The sequence below is a fragment of the Columba livia genome, chromosome 1 (genome assembly GCF_036013475.1).
Source record: "Columba livia isolate bColLiv1 breed racing homer chromosome 1, bColLiv1.pat.W.v2, whole genome shotgun sequence".
Taxonomy (NCBI): domain Eukaryota; kingdom Metazoa; phylum Chordata; class Aves; order Columbiformes; family Columbidae; genus Columba; species Columba livia.
Window position 1 is genome coordinate 69562841 of NC_088602.1, and position 20099 is coordinate 69582939.

Below are 20099 nucleotides of genomic sequence, written 5' to 3' on the forward strand. Positions count from 1 at the left end.
TTTTTAAAAAAGTAATTGTGTTTGTGCTGTAGAGCAGAAACCCTGTTGTGTTTGGGCGGATGTAAAAGAAGTTGTTAGGCGTTCCTGCTTCCCGTAATACAGAGGCATGTGGGAAGTGCCCTGAGTCAGCTGCTCCAAAATACTGACAGCTGATAAAAAGCCCATTTGTCTCTAGGAAGTGTGGCGAGAAGGTGGGGAGACATCCTGCAGCAAACATGTCAGGTCTGTGATGTTTGTCTAATATTTCTTGTAAATAATTCACTGTACCAAAGTATGTGTTCCATTAACTGCTAGGCTCAGGTTAGCATTGTTCTACTCAGTTGCTGTTTGCTTGTTTTCCATTCTGCAACCGTGTGTTTAGACAACGGATAAATGCAGATAAATCACAAGTCAAACAAACTACAAGTCAGATAAATTGTAATGGATGTAACTGAAGGATGTTTCTCTTCGATTTTTCTTGTTGATGGTACTATGAAAAAGCAAGCTGGAGCCAGTAAGTACTATAGGATTTCTTTTGACTCTCACAGATTTATTTTTTTAAAATAGAAAAAACATCTTTTGGAGATGCTTTCCTCCATTGGCTATGCAGGCAGCCCAAGTCACAAGCTTAGACTAGACAGCTAAGTTTTAGGCAAGCTAAAATTAGGGGAAATTAACTGCACACAAAGCACCAGCTACACTGTGGCTTTATGCTAGTACAACCAAAAGGTAATCCTTTCCAGAGCATACTATACTGTGACAGCATCTGCTAGCACAAATCCTGCACTACTATCAAAATGATGCCAGGGGTTTCAGTCATGGATCTGAAAGCATTTTAATGGCATGCATCACACACCATGCTGGCTTGACATCTGGTTATAAATATTGCTTTTAGGCTGTTTGGGTCATTATGGGAATATACTGAATGTTGAAACAACTGGAGCTTCAGAGGCAACTGCGAAACCAGAAGGTCTGAGCTACTCAGGTAGGTGCTGATTGGGCTGTTCATCTCCCCTTGTATCTATGCAGAAGTTCACACCCATATGGATCACGGTCTCTGGCCGTCAGTCATTGCCACACGAGCTGATTTTTCCATAACCAATAAAGATCCTACTTGGACACATAAGTTTATGTTGCAAATAGAATTGCCTTTGAGACAATATTGTAAACCATCACAGGGAAAATGCAAGGTCTCCTGGGTGCATCCAACCCCTGCCATCAAGCCTCCTTTTCCCTTAAGAGTATTGCCCTCATGACCTAAGTTTCTGAACATTTCCCCATTATAGTTCTGAATTAAAAGGAAGTAAATCTGGGACTAATCCATCCGAAGGCTTAGATTTAAAAAAAGATCTGTCTTTTAGTCTGCACGCTAGAGAACCACCCTCTCTATTTGAAAAAAAAGCCCACCATATTTTATATAATCTGTGTATTAATTTCTTCGGCACTTACCCTTCAGCAAAATGGGTCAATTCTATCATTGCTTCTCTCTAAATAGATTCAGAAGGATTCAAAAAGTCAGCTCGGTCATAATGACTGTTAGAACAGCTTGTTTCCAATTTTAAAAACGAAAGGAAAAGTCATGCACATTGTGTTGTAGGAGTTCTTGCCTCAGAGAAGATTGCAGAAAAAGATTTAAAGAACATGGAGAAATACAAAGCCAAGATTACAGAAGTTGGCAACAGCAAGTGTGTTGATCCAGCTGTGATTGCTGGTATTATCTCTCGAGAGTCACATGCTGGGTCAGTGCTGAAAGACGGCTGGGGTGACCATGGAAACGCATTTGGTTTAATGCAGGTATGCTCAACTTTCTTAAAACCACAAACTTTATCCTTCTTTTGAAGCAGAAAGTCAGAAGAGTAGCAGGGGCCCTGTTGAAAGGCAACACCCTAAACTTTTTCAGCCAACTCTCTGGCCAGAATAAAGCTGATGCTCACTCAGCTGTTAGCTCCTGGCACAGGGGAAGGACCCTGGTGAGTGCTGCCATCCAGCGAGACCTGGACAGGCTGGAGAGTCGGGTGGGGAAAAATCTAATGAAATATAACAAGGGCAAGTGTAGAGTCTTGTATCTGGGTAGGAACAACCCCAGGTTCCAGTATAAGTTGGGGAATGACCTATTAAAGAGCAGTATAGGGGAAAGGGACCTGTGGGTCCTGGTAGACAGCAGGATGAACATGAGCCAGCACTGTGTCCTTGTGGCCAGGAAGGCCAATGGCATCCTGGGGTGTATTAGAAGGGGGGTGGTTAGTAGGTAGAGAGAGGTTCTCCTTCCCCTCTACTCTGCCCTGGTGAGACCACATCTGGAATATTGTGTCCAGTTCTGGACCCCTCAGTTCAAGAAGGACAGGGAACTGCTGGAGAGGGTCCAGCGCAGGGCAACAAAGATAATTAAGGGAGTGGAGCATCTCCCTTATGAGGAAAGGCTGAAGGAGCTGAATCTCTTTAGCTTGGAGAAGAGGAGACTAAGGAGTGACCTCATTAATGTTTATAAATATGTAATGGGTGAGTGTCACGAGGAAGGAGCCAGGCTCTTCTCGGTGACAACTAATGATAGGACAAGGAGCAATGGATACAAACTGGAACACAGGAGGTTCTACTTAAATACGAGAAGAAACTTCTTCTCAGTAAGGGTGACAGAACACTGGAACAGGCTGCCCAGGGGGGTTGTGGAGTCTCCTTCTCTGGAGACATTCAAACCCCACCTGGACACCTTCCTGTGTAACCTCATCTAGATGTTCCTACTCTGGCAGGGCGATTGGACTAGATCATCTTTTGAGGTCCCTTCCAATCTCTAACATTCTGCGATTCTTTGAGAGTCAGGGCATGAGCAGGCTGCTTTTACACCGTGAAACCACTGCTTGCTTCCCAGCAATGTCTTGGGAATTAAGAGATTAATTGTCCCTATTTCATACTTTAGATAATAAGTCTTGTTTCAGAAAGCATTTCTTTTAACTAAGCAGCTACACACAGTCAGGTTAATTACCCTACATGCACCACAGGGCCCTGGCTAGTGGGAGATCTTGCTTCATTATTCATGCCTACATTCATGCCTTACTGGTTTGCCAAGTTGTGTGCTTATTCATGCAGTCCCTAAACATTTGCTGTATCTGTTGGGATCTGCTTTTGTAACAGCTCCAGCCTCCTCAGACTTATGCTTTACTACCCCATGGATACGAGGTGAAGAGGGAGAAGGACTGGGGCAGAGATGCGAGGGAGTTCCCTAGATGAAACAGGGATTTTCCCACCCTTGATGTAGCTGGGGAGGCAAGGAGCAATTCCCTTTCAGCTGGAAAAGCTTAAGCAGCAGTAACTCTGCTTTCTGTACCCCGTCACTTTTACAGCAGCAGCTGTGATGTTTTTTTAAGACCTTGACAGACAAGGAGGTGGGGCAGGCATTCCTCTTCAGTGCTCTGACAGTCTGCTGGTCACACATCTGCTGGCTTCCCCTGCACCTTGAGCTGAGCTTGCTTCCTCTATGCAATTATAAAAGAGGTAAATGATGAGATTAAAGATCAGAATGAATACAGGCAGCCTGTAAACAATGAAGAGCTCTGGATAAATAGCAGGGTTTCTGGTGTGCTGGTATTGCTGTCTCACTTTCAGGTTGACAAACGGTACCATAAGATCGTCGGGTCATGGGACAGTAAAGAGCACATAGCGCAAGGCACAGAGATTTTATGCGGGATGATAAACGAAATTGAGAGGAAATTCCCAACTTGGACAAAGGAACAGCAGCTCAAAGGTAGTTTTGTCAACTTTAAAACACTTCACACATATAAAAGTCAAGAGTGATAATGCTGTATAACCATGCACATCAGAAAAGTAAACACACCCTGTCGCTCTCTTCATTTTATTGAAGCGTGGAACAATATTCTTTAATACTCACTAAAAGAAAAAGAGGAATAAGATTTGGTTAGCTTTCTAGCAGGCTTTTGGAAAACTTGGCAAATATCACGACATTTTTCAGTTGCAAGGAGTAAGGGTGGGTTTTCTCTTCCTCTCTCCATTTCACTTGCTTTGTGTTCCTATACCCACCTACAAAAAGTTACTATCCAAGCAACTCTGAAGAACGAACACATTAATTTTGAAAATGTAAGGTCCTCTCTGGAGGAAATATGGTTATATTCCTGAGAGCTGATTACAGCTGAAGCCATTGTTATGGTTGGGTCCCTTTATTTCAACTACCATACAAAGGTGTCTGCGGTTATATGTGCGGGTAGGCGTGAAGAAATATGCACAAAAGGAAACAGTCACGCAACTGAAAACATTAACATTAGCAAAATACAGCAAGGGGACAATGAAAACCAAGTCTGGATGTAAAGAAGGAAATTATAATTTCTTCACAAAGTTAAAACATAAAAGGAACACCTCAGTGAGAAAAAAAGAGCTGGAAATAGTAATTCTTTGGCCAACAACACTGGTGAAAAGAGAGCTACAAACTAAAGCAATGCATGTAAGTTATTATTTTTGTTTGGTTGGTTATTTACTGACGAAGTTTCACCTCTGTTTGTGTGTTGCTTTCACTTTCACCTCAGGTGGGATCTCAGCCTATAACGCGGGAGCAAACAATGTCCGGAGCTACGACAGGATGGATATTGGCACAACACACCATGACTATGCCAATGACGTGGTTGCAAGAGCCAAGTTTTATAAGAGAAATGGATATTGAGATATCTGAGTAATTATTAGATTTGAATCACTGATTGTGTACTTTGCTTCTAATTTTAAAAACCCTGGATTTCTCCCCCAGAAACAGTTAGAATGGGAGCAGGCAATAAAGCCAGAAACAAGTGCAAGCTTTCAATGATTTATTTTTTCAGCTAAGGCTAAAACAAACAAACAAACTTTAAAAGATAACACTACTAATAATCCAAACCGCAACCTATCTTTTGCCATTTATTTTTTTATCTCACTTCATGAGAATATCTAGGCAGAGTTTTCATCTGTGCTTGCAGCTTCTCAAGCAGCAGATTAATGCTGCAAGAAAGTTATACGCTGCTTAACAAGATTTTATTTGCTTTAGATTTTATCTGTAAATACATGTGTCTAACAGCAGTACAAATCTGATTGTTAACAATTTGCAACTTTGGAATTGGATATTTGCAATAAATATCATATATGTTTAATCTACAAGAAGAGTGTATCAGTGTATCATATCCTTTCAGAATAATTGCTCTTAACTTTGGTGATGTGACCACAAAGTGGCTGTTTCTTGTAACAGGAGGGAAAATGCTAACCTATCCTTGGCATTCTTTTGCCCTTGATGCTACTCCATTTTAGCCTTTACAGTTGCAAACAATCCATAAAACTCGAGCTACTCTAATGAATACTTCTATTGATAGCTTCAGTGCAGGGTGTGCAGTAAAAATAGGCACATTCCATCGTGGTTTTAGTGGCGTATAGTTTATAAAATATGATGCGAGTTTATGCACAATAAACAGATCCTTTTAATCAATCATATAATAAAGCTTTTGGAAGCCTTAGCTTCAGAGATGTCGGATTCATTCAGCCATTTCAAGACATAGGGGAGAAACGTGGTTAAGAGTGGTTAAAAAGAACTCTCAAGCGTACCACTAGGGGCAAAAGGATTAATAACAAAGAGTACAGGGGGTTGTTTTTGCTTTAAATATGGTGCACTTTTATAGAGTACCTGTAACTAATACTATCCTGATGTTATTATTAGAATTGTATTGTATTGATCTACTCACACTGCAGTATGAATTACCAAATCTGAAACAGTAAATGAACCTGTAACAGAACAATAGCACAGAAATAGATTTTTTTAAATTAAAACAGCACATTTCCACACTGCTACCATATATTGCACCAAAAAATTGTTTGAATATACTTTAAATGCTACAGCAGGTAGACACAGCCAATGGTTCCTATCCAAGAAGCAAGCTCAGTATGAGGCAGCTGTGTGCCCAAGCAGCACAGGCAGCTAAGGGTACCCTGGGCTGCATGAAGAGAATCACGGAATTACAGAACAGCTTGGGTGGAAAGGGACCTTTAAAGATACCTAGTTCAACCCCCCTGCAGTGAGCAGGAACATCTTCAACTAGATCAGGTTGCTCAGAGCTCAGAAGCACAGCTTGACCAAGGGAAGGGATTATACGCCTCTACTAAGTACTTAGACCACACCTAGAGTAGTGTCCAGTTTTGGGCCCTCTTGACACAGGAAAGACCAATTAAGTTGAGCAAACTCCGTGGAGAGAAACCAAGGTGGCTGAGGCTGGAGCACTTGTCCTGTGAGAAGGGAGAGCTTCAGGTGGACCTCGCAGCAGCCCCACAGTGCCTACCTGCAAGGGATGATTGAGGACACGGAGCCAGGCCAGCTCCTCCTGGTAGTGCAAGTTGGGAAATGACAAAGGCATAAGGGGCATAAGCTCAAAGAAGAGAAGCTCAGACTGGGTAAAAGACTGTACTTGGCATATAACCTTTTCCCCATGAGGACAGCCAAACAGCAGAGCAGGCTGCCCAGAAAGGCTCCACTGTCCTTGTCCTCAGGGGTTTTCAAGACTTGACTGGACAAAGTCCTGAGCAACCTGTCTGATCTCAGCGCTGGCCCTGCATTGAGCAGGAGGTTGGACTAGAGACCTGCAAGGCACCTTCCAACAGGTATTTTGCCATCATCTGAGGTCAGCCTGTTTGTTCCCTGCACAAAAAGGCGGCATCTCTTACCTGTGCTTCATGACAATTTACATGAAGCATTTCCAATGCTCCATTAATGAAAAGATGTGGAAACATGCTGTTTATGCACCCTCTTGGTTCAGGGTTTAGAGCTGACAGCAAATCTTTAGAGGAAGTATGCTTATAGACAGAAGGTTTGGGATAGGAGATTGACCGTATGACAGTTGTGACCTTGGAGGAAATACTATTTTGGAAATGTCAAAACCCACACATATATTAAGGATCTTAAGAAAGCACTATTTCCTTTCCCATGAAAACTGCCGTCTTGTCAATTAAAGACAGCTGTAAGCATCTCTTGTAGCTAAATCTTACCCAGAAATAACAAGTACTATCTAAAGCATTTTCCTTTTTCTGTACTTAGGAAGCAGTTATTAGCTCTGCTTTAACTAAGGTAGTTTATCACACACTTTTTATGTTGTGCACAGTACCAAGCAAGCTTCTTCATTAGCACATTATTTCTGGTTTACACTGCAGTACTTTTGAAGGTTGTCGCATCTGTATAGTATAATGAATAGGAGATCCATACCCATACACATTCTGTGTATGACAGAACTGGCAGCACTCCCTCTGTTGGAGATTCACCAGGCTGCAGTGCCATGGACACAAATCCTGATTGTACTTGGAAAGGCTGAGCAATTGTGGTTTGGGTGCTCCGGGCCACCAAGCTTGCTACAAGACTTGTATTAGCTATCCCTCAGCAACAAGACCCATTTGCCTAATTTTCTGGGCCCTAGTACCTGTGCCACCTCTTTTAATCGTGCCCCGTACCTTCAACGCACTACACATGGTCCTTCAAAAGGGCTGAAATTTCAGCTTTACTGAGTACCTCCCTGTGGGAACATGGTCACCACCCCACAGAGGCTGCAGTTGTAACACACTGCAGCACAAGATGCTATGTAGACGCTGGAAGTAAGCAGGGAGGGAAGAAAAGCAACATTCATTTCTCTGCTTCACTTTTGCCTTGCTAATCTATACACTTCAGACTGACAGCAGTTATTTTCTGCATCTGTCCAACCATAGCCTGTAGCTTGTTGAGAAATTGATATTTTTTCAGCTCAATTTCACATTTCTGCCTTCAGCAGGCCCCTAGAAGCCATTACTTTTCAATGCCATTACCATGGCCTTTCCTTCTTTTTCTTCTGCACACAGTGTCTTCAGCTTTTATGTTCCTCTATCAATATGTCTGTTCCTTTGAACACTCCTACTAGTGTTTACTCTTCTCTGCAAGCATGCAGAAAGGATAAACATTCATTTTCAGCAACTGTATCCCTCTGATCTCACAACATACAGTCATTAAGATTAACTCTGCAGCGTGTGTAGCGTGGGAGAGGCTCACAGCCTGTTAAACTATGCAATTTATGCTCGCTGGAATGAAAACTGCTTTACCATTAGATACAGAAGCGGCTTGCTAACTTTGGCCACAATTCTTAAAACTGTAAATAAAAATATGCATACAGTACTATTTGAGATCCTTCAGTAAAAACTGTTATTTTATAAGCTTGCAGCCCATCATTACTAACTTGCATCAGAGGCATGCTTTAGGGTCTCCAGATTTCTAAAGTCTGCAATTTTAGAAAAGGACAAGTATCAGCTTTCACATAGACTGCAGCTCTTAGGCTAGTACTACTAAACATTTAGGATTGAGAAATACATATGAAGTCAGACAGTGCAATTCCTGAAAGACAAATTATACAACCTACCAAGATGTGAATCACTCCCTTCTGTTACTCCCAAGCAGGGAGCTCAGGTACTTTTTAAGCTACAGAGGAGTCTAGGTGACAGACTGTTTGCTTAGGAACAAGCGTGAGAGCTGGTTAACAAGGTAAGTCCCCCAAATGCCTGCCTCAACCAAATGACACTCTCGGTGGACAGCCAGTCAGCTCTTGTGTAACTGGTAAACAGAGGGCTTTTCAACTCCAGTTCCCTCCTTCACACAATAAAGATGAAGTCATGCACTGTCATTGCAAACCTTTACTATTAGCTGGAAATGCCCTCACCAGCAATAGCTAAATCTATTCTACTTATTTCTCTGCTTATCTGACTTCATCTTCTCTCATAACTAGCCATAAACTGCAGTAATCTAGCCACAAAGTTAAAACACAAGGAAAGAAAGCCTATCATTCATTTAATATTTCAGGCAAACATTACCAATCTTGAATTTTATATTTGCACACATGTAATCCACATGTAATCCTTCTTTAAGCAGTGTCACCTCCATCACTCATACCAGACAGTGTACTAATTAAGCTTACATTTAATAAACAAACTCTTAACTCAAGAGTTAAACTATTTATTTTATAAAATATAAATCCAACAAGGACATCTTATGGCTTAATTTCTTTCTGCTCCACAGGTTTCAGACGCCGTTTAATGACAAGCTCTCCCTTGCTTGTAAGAAAGGTGTCCGACATTTCCTCTTCCGTTGGCAACCCGTAAGGTAGTTTCAGTGGTTGTATTCTACAGACAAAAGAGTTTGCTTAGTGAAGTCCTACGACTAGAAGAGAGTTACATTGTGTTCCACATTAAACAAATAGTTAACAAACCTTATCAGATGTTTAACAACCTTCAGTTTGGAATTCACAGAAGGGATATTTTTGTGCAGTCTTGGCTGATGTGCCTGTAGAAAGTATAGAACAGGTTTTATAAATGCATTGCCAACCCCCAAATCTCCATTTACTAAACTTTTCACACTGTCAGTAAAAATATAAACCACATTTGCAAATGTAATATTTAGAGAAATCTCATGCATCAAGAACACATATGAAAATATGAAATCAAAACTTCATCAAACTCTATTCCGGTAAAATAACAAATTCAGCTTCATTCCCATTACATTATCAATATATTCAAATTTCTTCCAACTGTTAAAAATACTATAAAGTTTAGGGGAAAGACTGCTTGCTTCAGATCTTAAATTGATCAACCACACATTTTTTTCTCTGCAATATAACACTGACTAGATGAATCTTTACACAGTGTGTTGTTGGCCTAAAGAATTTTGATAAAAACACCTTTGACACAAATTCTTAAAGTCTTGGATTTGGAAGCGTTTTCACTAACAAACTAGTCTTATCTACGTATTTGCAACATCTGAATAATGTGACCCACAGAAAAAAAAAATTAATTCAAAGTATTTACAAATCTATTTTTATTATTTTAGCAGAATTCTCAAAGTAAAGTTCTCCTCAGGCATCCAGAGCAACACCACATAATGATATTCTGAATTCCCACTAAAAGGGCACTTGCAATTAACATTCCTCTCAGTTCTTAAACACATCATCATTTTCTCAACTAAATTTATAGCAGCTGTAAAACAATCCAAGTTTGGTGACTGCAAAATCGAGGTCCTTAAAAAACACCTCATCACCTTAATTCTACCCTATATTTCTACATTTCTGATGTACACAATAAATATAAAGAACAGCAATCATACTTTATCCAGTCCAAGATCATGTATTATCTTCTTTTCCCAATATGGGCGACCAATTACACTTTTAATTCTAGTAATAACATGGATTTTGTGGGGCTGCTCAGGGTCACCTCCATACTTTTCGTGATCTCCAGGCCGTGGCTGAAATACCTAGAATAAGAAGTTCACAAAAACAATGTTTTTCCCCTAAATATCTGAATTATTATTATTGTTAACAAAATAACTCTCTAAAACATACTTCAACCTTGGTAAAAATTCTTACATGTTTAGCTGTCCTTCTTTTCAGAAGGTCAGAGCACTAATAAGTGACCTCAAATGTAGCTTTTGTAACATTAAGTCAAAACTATTTTTATATGGGTTTGCTGATTAACATTAACTCCTGCATTTGGCAGTGTAACTGTACAGAAATACAGGCACAACACCCTATACAAGCACAGCACTTAATTCACATGCATCTCAATGAAGAGCCTCTGCTTAGCCTCTGAATGGTAACTTTTTTCACAGGCGTTAAGAATAATTCTAAGGAAAAGAGTCAACTGACACTAGACAGTAACTTGCAAAAAGATAACCTAAAAATGTAAATGTAAAAATTTAAAATGTAAGTCAAACTTCTCATCAGAGAATCACAGAATATCAGTTGGGTTTAGTTATCTATTGAATTGAATACTTCAGCTGGAAGGGACCCACAATGATCATCTAGTCCAACTGCCTGACCATTTCAGGGCTGACCAAAAGTTAAAGCCTGCTGGTAAGGACATTGTCCAAATGACTCTTAAACACTGACAGGCTTAGGCATCGACCACCTCTCTAGGAAGCCTGTTCCAGTGTTTGACCACCCTCTTAGTAAATAAATGCTTCCTCACGTCCAGCCTAAACCTCCCCTGGCACAACTTTGAGCCATTCCCACGTGTCCCATCACTGGATTCCCAGGACGCAGAGCTCAGCACCTCCCTCTCCCCTTCCCCTCCCTAGGAAGCTGCAGAGCCATGAGGTTGCCTCTCAGCCTCCTTCTCTCCAAACTAGACAAGCCCAAAGTCCTCAGCCACTACTCACAGGACAGGCGTACCAGCCCTGTTGCCTTTCTCTGGAGGCATTCAAGGACCTTCACACCATTCTTTAATGGTGGGGCCCGGAACGGCACACAGGGCTTGAGGTGAGGCTATACCAACAATGAATACAGCAGGCCAATCACCTCTTTTGACCTGCTGGTTATGCCATTTGATGCACCCCAGGATGTGGTTTGCCCTCCTGGCAGCCAGAGCACACTGCTGACTCCCACTCAGCTGCTGTCAACCAGCACCCCCAGATTCCTTTCTGCAGGGCTGCTCTCCAGCCACTCCTCTCCCAATTTATACTTGGTGCCCGGCCTTACTTTATCCTAGCAGCAGAATCTGGCATTTGTTCTTGTTAAATCTCATGCCATTAATCATAGCCCAATGCTCTAGCCTATGTAGATCCCTCTGCAATGCCTCTGGTCCCTCGAGAGACTTGACAGCATCTCCCAGTTTGGTATCATCGGCAAACCTGCTAATGGTGCATTCAACTCCTGCATCCAGATAATTGATAAAAACACCAAACGGAGCTGTCCCCCTAGAACTGAGCCCTGAGGAACACCACTGGTGACCAGTCACCACCCAGACACAGCCCCATTCACTACAACCCTTTGGGCTCTGCCCTCCACTCAGCACACTTGTGCATCTCAGAGCCTCTAGAAGTCTATCACACCACAGAGAGCACAGAATTAAGCAGTCTAACCCCTATTTTTCAGTTTCTTGGCTACTGAAGCACGTACCGAGTCTGGAATCCTTGACCTGGTAAAGAGACAACGAACCCATGCTGTGGGTGCCATCCCCTCCATCCTCTTCCCCAGCACCTGCAAAGAGAGCAGGATTCAACTCGTCTGCATTTCCCTCATAGCTCTTCATAGATTACGTAGCCAAACTCAGGCCGGCAGGGCACATATCTCATGTTAATCACATCTCTGGGTAGCTGAAGAACAGCCTGTGCTGACACCGGGCGCCCACAAGCTCCTCGGCCCCTCCACCGGCCGCGCTCTCCCCTCAGGGGAGACACCGACCGGGCCCCGCGGCGGGGACGCCCCGGGACGGGGAGCGAAGCTCCCAGCACCGCGCCGCTCGGCTCCTCCTGCCACCCGTGTCCCCCTCCACACGGCCGTCCCGCGCCGCTGCACGAGGAGGCCCCGCCGCCGAGTGGTCGCGCACGGCCAGAGGGGCGGCGCCAGCGATAGGTTGTTTCCAAAGAAACCCCCAGCCCGGGCCAGCACCTTCCAAGCGGCTGTGTGCCCCAGGCCGGCCCGGCCCGCAGCGGCCGCCATCTCGGTGCGCAACGTTCCGGCCGGGAACCGACGCCGCGGCGCTTCAGTCCCGCGCTGGCGGAAGGACAACGGTGAGACACAACCCCGTCCTTCTTCCTCCGCGCCCGTGTCTATTCCCCGGGAGGCGGGGGGAGCGGAGCGCATGCGTACTGTGCCCCCCCGGCACTGCCCGGGGCGTGGCCGCCTGGTGCCGCTCCCGGTCGTGGGCCCGGTCCCCGTCCGCGCCGTGGCGCCCATGTCGCGGGCGGGGGGCGATGGCACCGTCGCGCTGGAGCGGGCCGGGGCGGAGACGGTGAAGCGGGCGGTGGAGCTGGACCTGGCGTCTCGCTTCCAAGAGTCGCTGGTGTGTTACCAGGAGGGCATCGACCTCCTGCTGCAGGTGGTGAAAGGTACCGGGCGGGGCGGCAGCGGTGGGCGGTTGGGCGGGTGAGGGGCGGTTGGGCAGCAGTTTGCTACAGCCGTTGAGGAGACACGAGCCGCATTGGACGGCCTCGGTCCCCTGTCGGCTGGCGGGGACGCTGGGGGTGTGTGCCCCCTGCCTTGAGGAGAGCTGGCCTGGGCGCCTTTGATCCACAGCCACGAAGGATGAGGCCAAAAAGCAGCGTTACCGAAGGAGAATATCCGAGTACATGACCAGAGCTGAAGACATTAAGAAACACATTGAAAAAGAGAAACAAGGTATGGAGCTGGGGTGTACCTGTTTGCATTTAAATACCTGTTGTCATGTGAACGTTGCAGTTAAGGCAGGAGTTATGTCATGATGTTTACTGAAAGAGAGACTTCTTTTCAGATGGCAAAAACCATAAGCAAATCAGGATAGAGGACAATGCAACAGGTTTCAGCTACGAAAAGGTTTTCCAAGAGTACCTCACTGAGATTCTTTCTGAAGTTTGGGTGGAGGACCCGTACATTAGGAGTGTTCATCAGGCAAGTAGATATTCAGTGTAACTAATACAGATGTAACTACTAAAAAAGTTCCAAGTTACTAAATTAAATAACACTTTTGCAGTTGTATAACTTTCTACGATTCTGTGAGATGCTAGTTAAGGGGCCGTGCAAGGTGAAAACAATCCACCTCCTCACTTCCTATGATAAAGTAAGTGTCTAGACTTTGGTTTCTATTTCCCCATAATCAGGTGTTACCACATGCAAATATGTATATACAATGTCTTTAAATATAGATTTGTTGTTACTTACCAGTATGTGTTAGACTGAGCCTTCATCAGAAGACACAGATTAAAAGAAAAATAAGAAGTGGGAGTTAAATATAAGCAATTTATAAGTTAAGAGTTTTCTCATTACTCTAACAAATTCTTGGTAAACAGAATCTTAAATGGAAAAGATATTTTTGTGAAAGTTTTGTTACGGAAAATGTCATCAGAGCCAAAGCATCTATTGAGACATGTTTTTTTATCTTCCAGGAACTGTATATAGTTGTCATTTTAGAGGCTTTGATGAGTTAAAACCTCTCAAACTATCACTGCATTTATTTTGGCTCAAATAGTATTAGGTATCTAGTTTCAGAGAGCTGAGAGTGAGCACCTCCTCAGCATTCCTTAGCAAGTGTATGTGTAATGTCTGCTTTTTATCCTATCTCTGAAACTGCAAATCTGCATTCATCCAAGTTACTTCCTTTTGGTTTAAGTTATTACTAAAATGGTTTTGTTGGTGAGTTTAGGAAGAGGTGGCCGGAAGTAGAATACATGATTAAAAAAGGAAAACACATTATTTTTACTTTTAACAGGGTAGTGGGAGGAGTCAGCAGATAAGTGGCTTGGAAGAAATACAACAATCATTGAGAAATTATGGAATAACACTGAATATCACATTTTCTTCTTCAATACATGATCGAGAAATTAGGTGGGTGATATAAAAAATCAGTGAATGCCAGTTATTTGAAGTCAAACTACTTAAGTCAAACAACCAGACAAGTTGAAAACTAGAAGTCGGACTACTTTTGGAACAACTTCTAATTACAGCTGTGGTTAACAAAAGTGAAAGGCAGTGGCCCTCACTGGATAAAATCAGCTCTCCATAGTTTGTGTTCTAACTGTGAACATAATAGATGTCTCTTTATACAGAACAGTGTCCATACAGGTATCAGCTACACTAGGAAATAATTGTGACTGAAACAAGGAGCTTGTGCATCTTGTGGATATAACTTTTTTTATTCAGCATACTCATAGTATTCAAATTTGTGAATTTTTACAACAGATTCAACAATGGATGGATGATTAAGATTGGAAGGGGTCTTGATTATTTTAAGAAACCACTGGTAAGAATGCTTTGACCTCTTAACTTATTCTGTAGAAGAGCTGATAGTATTTTCACCATGTCAATTCTGTTAATTTCTGCAGGGTCATTTCAGCATTGGATACTGTGACTTTGACTTGCGACCTTGTCATGAAACAACAGTGGATGTCTTTCATACCAAACATATAAAGAAAATGTGATCAGATATGACTGCTTTTAATGAGTGTTTTTATAAGCATAAAAATGTAAGGCTGGAACGTGCTGCTTGAATCCAGCTGTCCACCCTTAGAAGCAACGCCTCTAAGTGCTTAGTCTAGCACAGCTTTTATAATCTATAGGTTTAAGAACATTTGAGATTTTTTCAGTGTGAGAAAGCACAACTATACAGTTCCTCCACTGTACTTCTCCCGTAATCTTAATTATCTCCCATAATCTTAATTAATACAATCCATGTCTAAATTTTATCTTGGTTTCATAACAGACCCTCAATACTGTCTCTCAAAGGCTCGTTTTTTGTCATTGCTATTTTTACTGTTAGTTTTTGTCTTGAGGCAAATTTGGGGTTTTTTAATCTTTATTTGACTGCCTCACAAACATTTGAAAGTGGGCTGCCACATGTCCTCTTTTATAAGCAGCCTTATTTATTTCCTTTAATTCCTGTATTCTGGTCATGACTACTGTTATGGTGTGTTTTGGTCAAACCCGTAATACCTGATTTTGCAGACTTTACTAGTAACCTCAAATATAACATACAATTTTCCAAACTCCTTGCATAGAGACATTTTAGGGTCATCTTATTTGTCTCTGCATGATGGATGTTGGGTTGGAAAGGATGCAAACAGCTGTATTTTTTCTCCATCACTTGCGTACGTTCTTTTATTCTGTGATACATGGTCATATGCCTGGTTTCCATCCTTAGCATTAGGTGTGGAAAGGTTGCATTATCTTCTGCCAAACTTTTCCCTGACTTGCACGTTTATTGTCTTTCCAGCTAGTCATGCCAGTCTGAACTGCAGTAACCTATTTCCTTGCTACTAAGATAGTCCCCTAAATAATAGGAATTTATTTTAAAATTCTGCCACAAGTTGGATACCCTGAAACTTTGTTATTAATAATGATTCTAAGGAATGTGCTAATTGGAAGAAAGACAAAGTCTTTTCTTGTCTTTACTTAATCCTCTGTAAAGCAGAAGGTAGCACCTGAGCTGCTGCTGCTTTTTCTCCTAACACATGAGTTCTCGATCATTGTCAGCACAAATCCAGCAAAGTCCTGTATTCTGACATGAAAAACAGGCAGTAGCCTCTTTTACAGGTCACATCAAAGTCTTTTCAGCCTCAGGACTGATACGTGCCTTACGTTTTCTGTATTTTGTAATACAATAAGCCTCCATATTCTAGTAGCATGTTCAGTGCTAGAACTTTTTCTCTGTCCTATGTTTCTTTTTCTGGATGGCTGGTCTATTTCATGATCATTTTTTTATTATTTGCTTTATTGTTCTTTCACCTTCTATCATCTAATGCTGCTTTCCTTTTATTCTTGCTTCTAATGCAACAAATCTACTCCATAGCTATCAAGAAGAAACAGAGCTGGTCGTTGCCTTGTTCTTTGGGTCACAGTTTGCCAGTGGTTTGCCTTCTTTATCCTTTTGCATAATAATGTGTCAGCTTTTCAGTGTTACATCAGCAAAAAGAATAATATATGTGCCACAGAAGCTGTACGCGACCAGTCAGTCCCCTCAAACATTCCATAGAAGCTCCCTGGCTTGCTGCTGTGATACTAGGTTTTTGGTGATTGTCATCAGATTTCTTCAGTTGTATATAATATATGCCTATTTTTAATGGGAATAAAGGTTATTTTTTATTATTTGTAGTTTTAGTCCTCTGTTTGAATTCTTCTCTGCACTACATAGGGTAATTCAAGGAAGCTGGGTAATGCCTTATAGATCAGTCATGTTTGGGAGAAGGTTCACTGTAAATTCAGTAAGCTTCCCAAATGTCAAGCTTTGTATGTTTTAACATAGTCCAGCCATTTCAAACACACAGGGGCAAAATAAAAAGCCACCTTAAATATTATAGATCAACTATAAATCCTTATACTCAATTGGAAATAAAAATCTTTATGTTTTCTCCACGTTGTAATACAATATGCCTGTATGTTCTGGTAGTAAGCTCCTATGATGTGGTCCTCTACAAATACCACACAAGGCAAGCATGGTCTTCCCTCTCCAGCCTTTTCATTGCCAGAATGTTTTCTGTTTTATAGTGAGACTATAAATTAGTAGCTAAGACCATGGCTTTCTTTTGCAGATCTCATGAATATGTGGTATCTGTACCTATGTCCAGCTAAGCCTTTAGTGACGTCCCAGTTGGTGCCGCACTGCAATTTTTACCTATAAGCCCTTTATTTCTGAATAGTTCCTTTCACTGCCAGTATGAACACCAGGTGTGAAGAGGAATAGGTGTTGATGAGCAGGGAAAAAATTATCAGAGAAATCTGAGAGTGCAGTTCTGCAATTTACTGACTCCAGGCCATATTCTGTGCTGCCACTCACACTTAGTATGTCAGGTCATCACCTGGGTTGTGCAGCCGGGACTGTCCCTCCTGGCACAATCAGTGGAGATGACCTTAAGCCACCTTCCCTACCAGAGTCTGTCCTTCAGCCCTGCAGTATGGCTGCCAATCCCAGCCAAGGGCTGGATTCACCCCCACTGACTGCTCTCCCTAGCTAAAGGCAGGTCACCTCAGCAATGCAAATTCCTCCTCCTGAATGCCGATCGACCAGCCATCTTGTAAAGGGGACAGTGTGGAAGGGACATAGTAACACCTCACAGCCATTTGCAGGCCTCACTTGTTAAATATTTGCAGGTAAGGGTCTCCTCTGGTCAGCACAATTTAATTAGCAAAAGAGGCAAGTATTCATAAAAGGAGAGACTGCTTAGGGCTTCCTAATCTGCTTAGAGCCTCCTTATTTGAAGAATTTCAGTGGCCACTGTTAGTTACCACATCATGGTGCTTATTTGATGGTTTCATGAAGAATGAGTTGTATAACCCAGCAGTATATCAACTCAGTAACAGCCTCACTTGGGCGGAGGTCGTATCAGCAGAGGTAGTCCCTCTGCTGCTCTGTGTTCTCTCTCATAGCAATAAACCGCTGCTGTTTGGACCTGATCAAACTTGCATTCCAGTTATTCTATGACAGAATTTGGTGCTGTGACTTGGATTCATATGCCCTGCTTCACCTGGGAGGATCGCAGACTAATCCCTGCCAAAACCCCCTTAGTGCAGCTCAGAAAGGTGAGGGACCTTTTGAAATCCCTGCTGAGGGTTGTCTGTGTGGACAACAAGGACACTGGAAATCAGAATGACCTTAGCAACCCAATCGTAAGTCTTTTAAGTCCAGCAGGACTCAGTCACCCTAACTTTCCACCCAACTCTTCCTTCATGCCACAGCCTCAGAAATGTGATTATGACAACCCAAAGGACATAAACATCGTTGCTACTTTACCTTCTTTGGGCCGGACCGGTCTTTATTTATCTTGCCTAATTATATACCTGCCTAATTGATACTGGTGTTTCTCAATCCACTTTATGTGCCTCTGATTTTCCTGCAGTTCCTTCATCTTCAGAAGTAGTAAACACTGTTGGTATTTCAGGACAACCCTTATGTTATCTGGGAACAAGCCCTTTGAAACCATCCGCCTCAGTTCTAGATACCATGCTTTAAGTCCTACCACCCCATTTAACCACCTAGGAAAAGACGCCTATGTAAAGTGGGTTCTACTATTTATTGTGCCATGAATGGAATTTACCTTGATGTGCTCACACCTCGGACAGGGTGAATTTATGCCTTTTTTGCTAGATGAACCTCCCACTTTGTATTTAACTAACACTACTATTCAAGGGCAGTTTGGTGGAGAAAGAGTGTATAACATAAAGGTATATAAACTCTGTAACTACCTCATTTGGGCAGAGTTCACATCAGCCAAGTCTGTCACTGCTGCTCTGGGTTCTCTCCTACAGCTATAGCAATAAACTGCATCTGTTTCAACCTGATCAAAATTGCATTCTGCTTATTTGGCAACAACAGCACAATACATCTTGAGCCTTTCTTTCATGATGTTACTTTATACTGAGCTATTATTTTTATTTCACATGAAAACTGTCATTTTCAGTTCACTATTGCCTTTCAGTAGCAATTTTTTTCCTAGGTGATAACATAAGGAAGCCTTTGCTCCTCAATCTGTATTTGCAAGTTATTTTCTAATGTAGTATTCCCACTTTTAGGTTAGACAGCAGTAACTATGGCAGCAGGGACTCCCAGCTTTGTGCCAGGCAGTGCAGGTACAAAGGCGGCACATGCAGCTTCTGTCCCACTTTGCCTTTCTTGCCCTCATCACATAAACCCCCACACTGAACTTCCTAACCCTCCCTTGCTTTTGCATATGCATAGACAAAAGCCCTAAACCAGGCTGGAACTTGCTGCAGAATGCATTTAATCAAACTATCATTTTAATTGTATTTTATTATTTTAGCTGTATGATTTTGTTTGAATAACCTATTCTAGCATGAATAGCCAAACTTAGCATGAGTGGCCAGGCTCGCTGGAATTCCAGGTCACATCTTGTGAACTTAACTTTGTTGCTTGGTTATGGGGGCCTTGAAGACCAGTACCACAAGATAGAGAGGAAACTGTCAGCAGAGGCTGCAAAAAATTCAGATGAGAACAGTTAAAAAGTTGCCTGAAGGACAGAGAAAGAGAATCCAAAAAGAAACAAAGAAGTCGCAGACCCAGAATTACCATTGGAGCAGAAGGCATGCGAACAGTGCGTGAAGTACGCATGAAGACCAGGTGCATAGATTGTGAGGGTTTAAAAGCCCAAGCCTCTTTTGTCTCAGGGTCTCTCCCCTTGAGAGGCACTCAGTCTGGACAGTTTCTTTGCTGTACCTTTCAATTTATTTTTTATTTTACCTTTTAACTTTATTTCTTTTTTTTTTTTTTTTAAGCACAGACATCTGAGAGTATGCTACTGGAAACCTAGGGTCAGCTACTACACTGACGCACTACACAGTGGTGAGCTTAGCTTACTACCGTGCTTGTAGGGAGGTAGAGGGTCACCAGCAGCACCTAAGAAAGGACTTTCTACCAGAAACCAGGGTCACATCCCTCTCCACACAGCTTAGGGGCTGAGACGTGGACTTTGAGCCACCGTTCGCAAGGAGCGGGATGCAGGCTGGGGGATCCTGCACAGCAGCAGAGCAGCAGCTGTCCCTCTACCCCAGCCCATCTGTGTCAGCCTTTTGTACCTCCTCTGCCACAACACCAATTCTGGATGCCTCCACCAGTTTCCCTGATTTAAGCAGCAGTGATGTCTGTCATCATGGAGCCATACAGGGCTGCAGGCTATTTAAGGGGCT

The 20099-nt window shown here is 42.6% G+C and overlaps 2 protein-coding genes across 2 annotated transcripts; both read left to right on the plus strand.

Annotated features, from left to right (window-relative positions):
* Positions 1-18: 18 nt before the first annotated feature.
* On the plus strand, positions 19-5112 carry LOC102084219 (lysozyme g). The gene is made up of 5 exons (XM_005504654.4): positions 19-222; positions 875-964; positions 1577-1773; positions 3580-3718; positions 4512-5112. Exons 1-5 carry the CDS (start codon positions 216-218, stop codon positions 4643-4645), a joined length of 567 nt encoding a protein of 188 aa, XP_005504711.1. The 5' UTR covers positions 19-215; the 3' UTR covers positions 4646-5112.
* Positions 5113-12431: 7319 nt separating this feature from the next.
* Positions 12432-16553, plus strand: MITD1 (microtubule interacting and trafficking domain containing 1). Its single transcript, XM_005504675.3, has 7 exons — positions 12432-12820; positions 13008-13109; positions 13222-13358; positions 13441-13527; positions 14176-14291; positions 14646-14706; positions 14789-16553. The coding sequence occupies exons 1-7, from the start codon at positions 12574-12576 to the stop codon at positions 14882-14884; spliced, it is 846 nt and encodes a 281-aa protein (XP_005504732.3). The 5' UTR covers positions 12432-12573; the 3' UTR covers positions 14885-16553.
* Positions 16554-20099: the final 3546 nt, after the last annotated feature.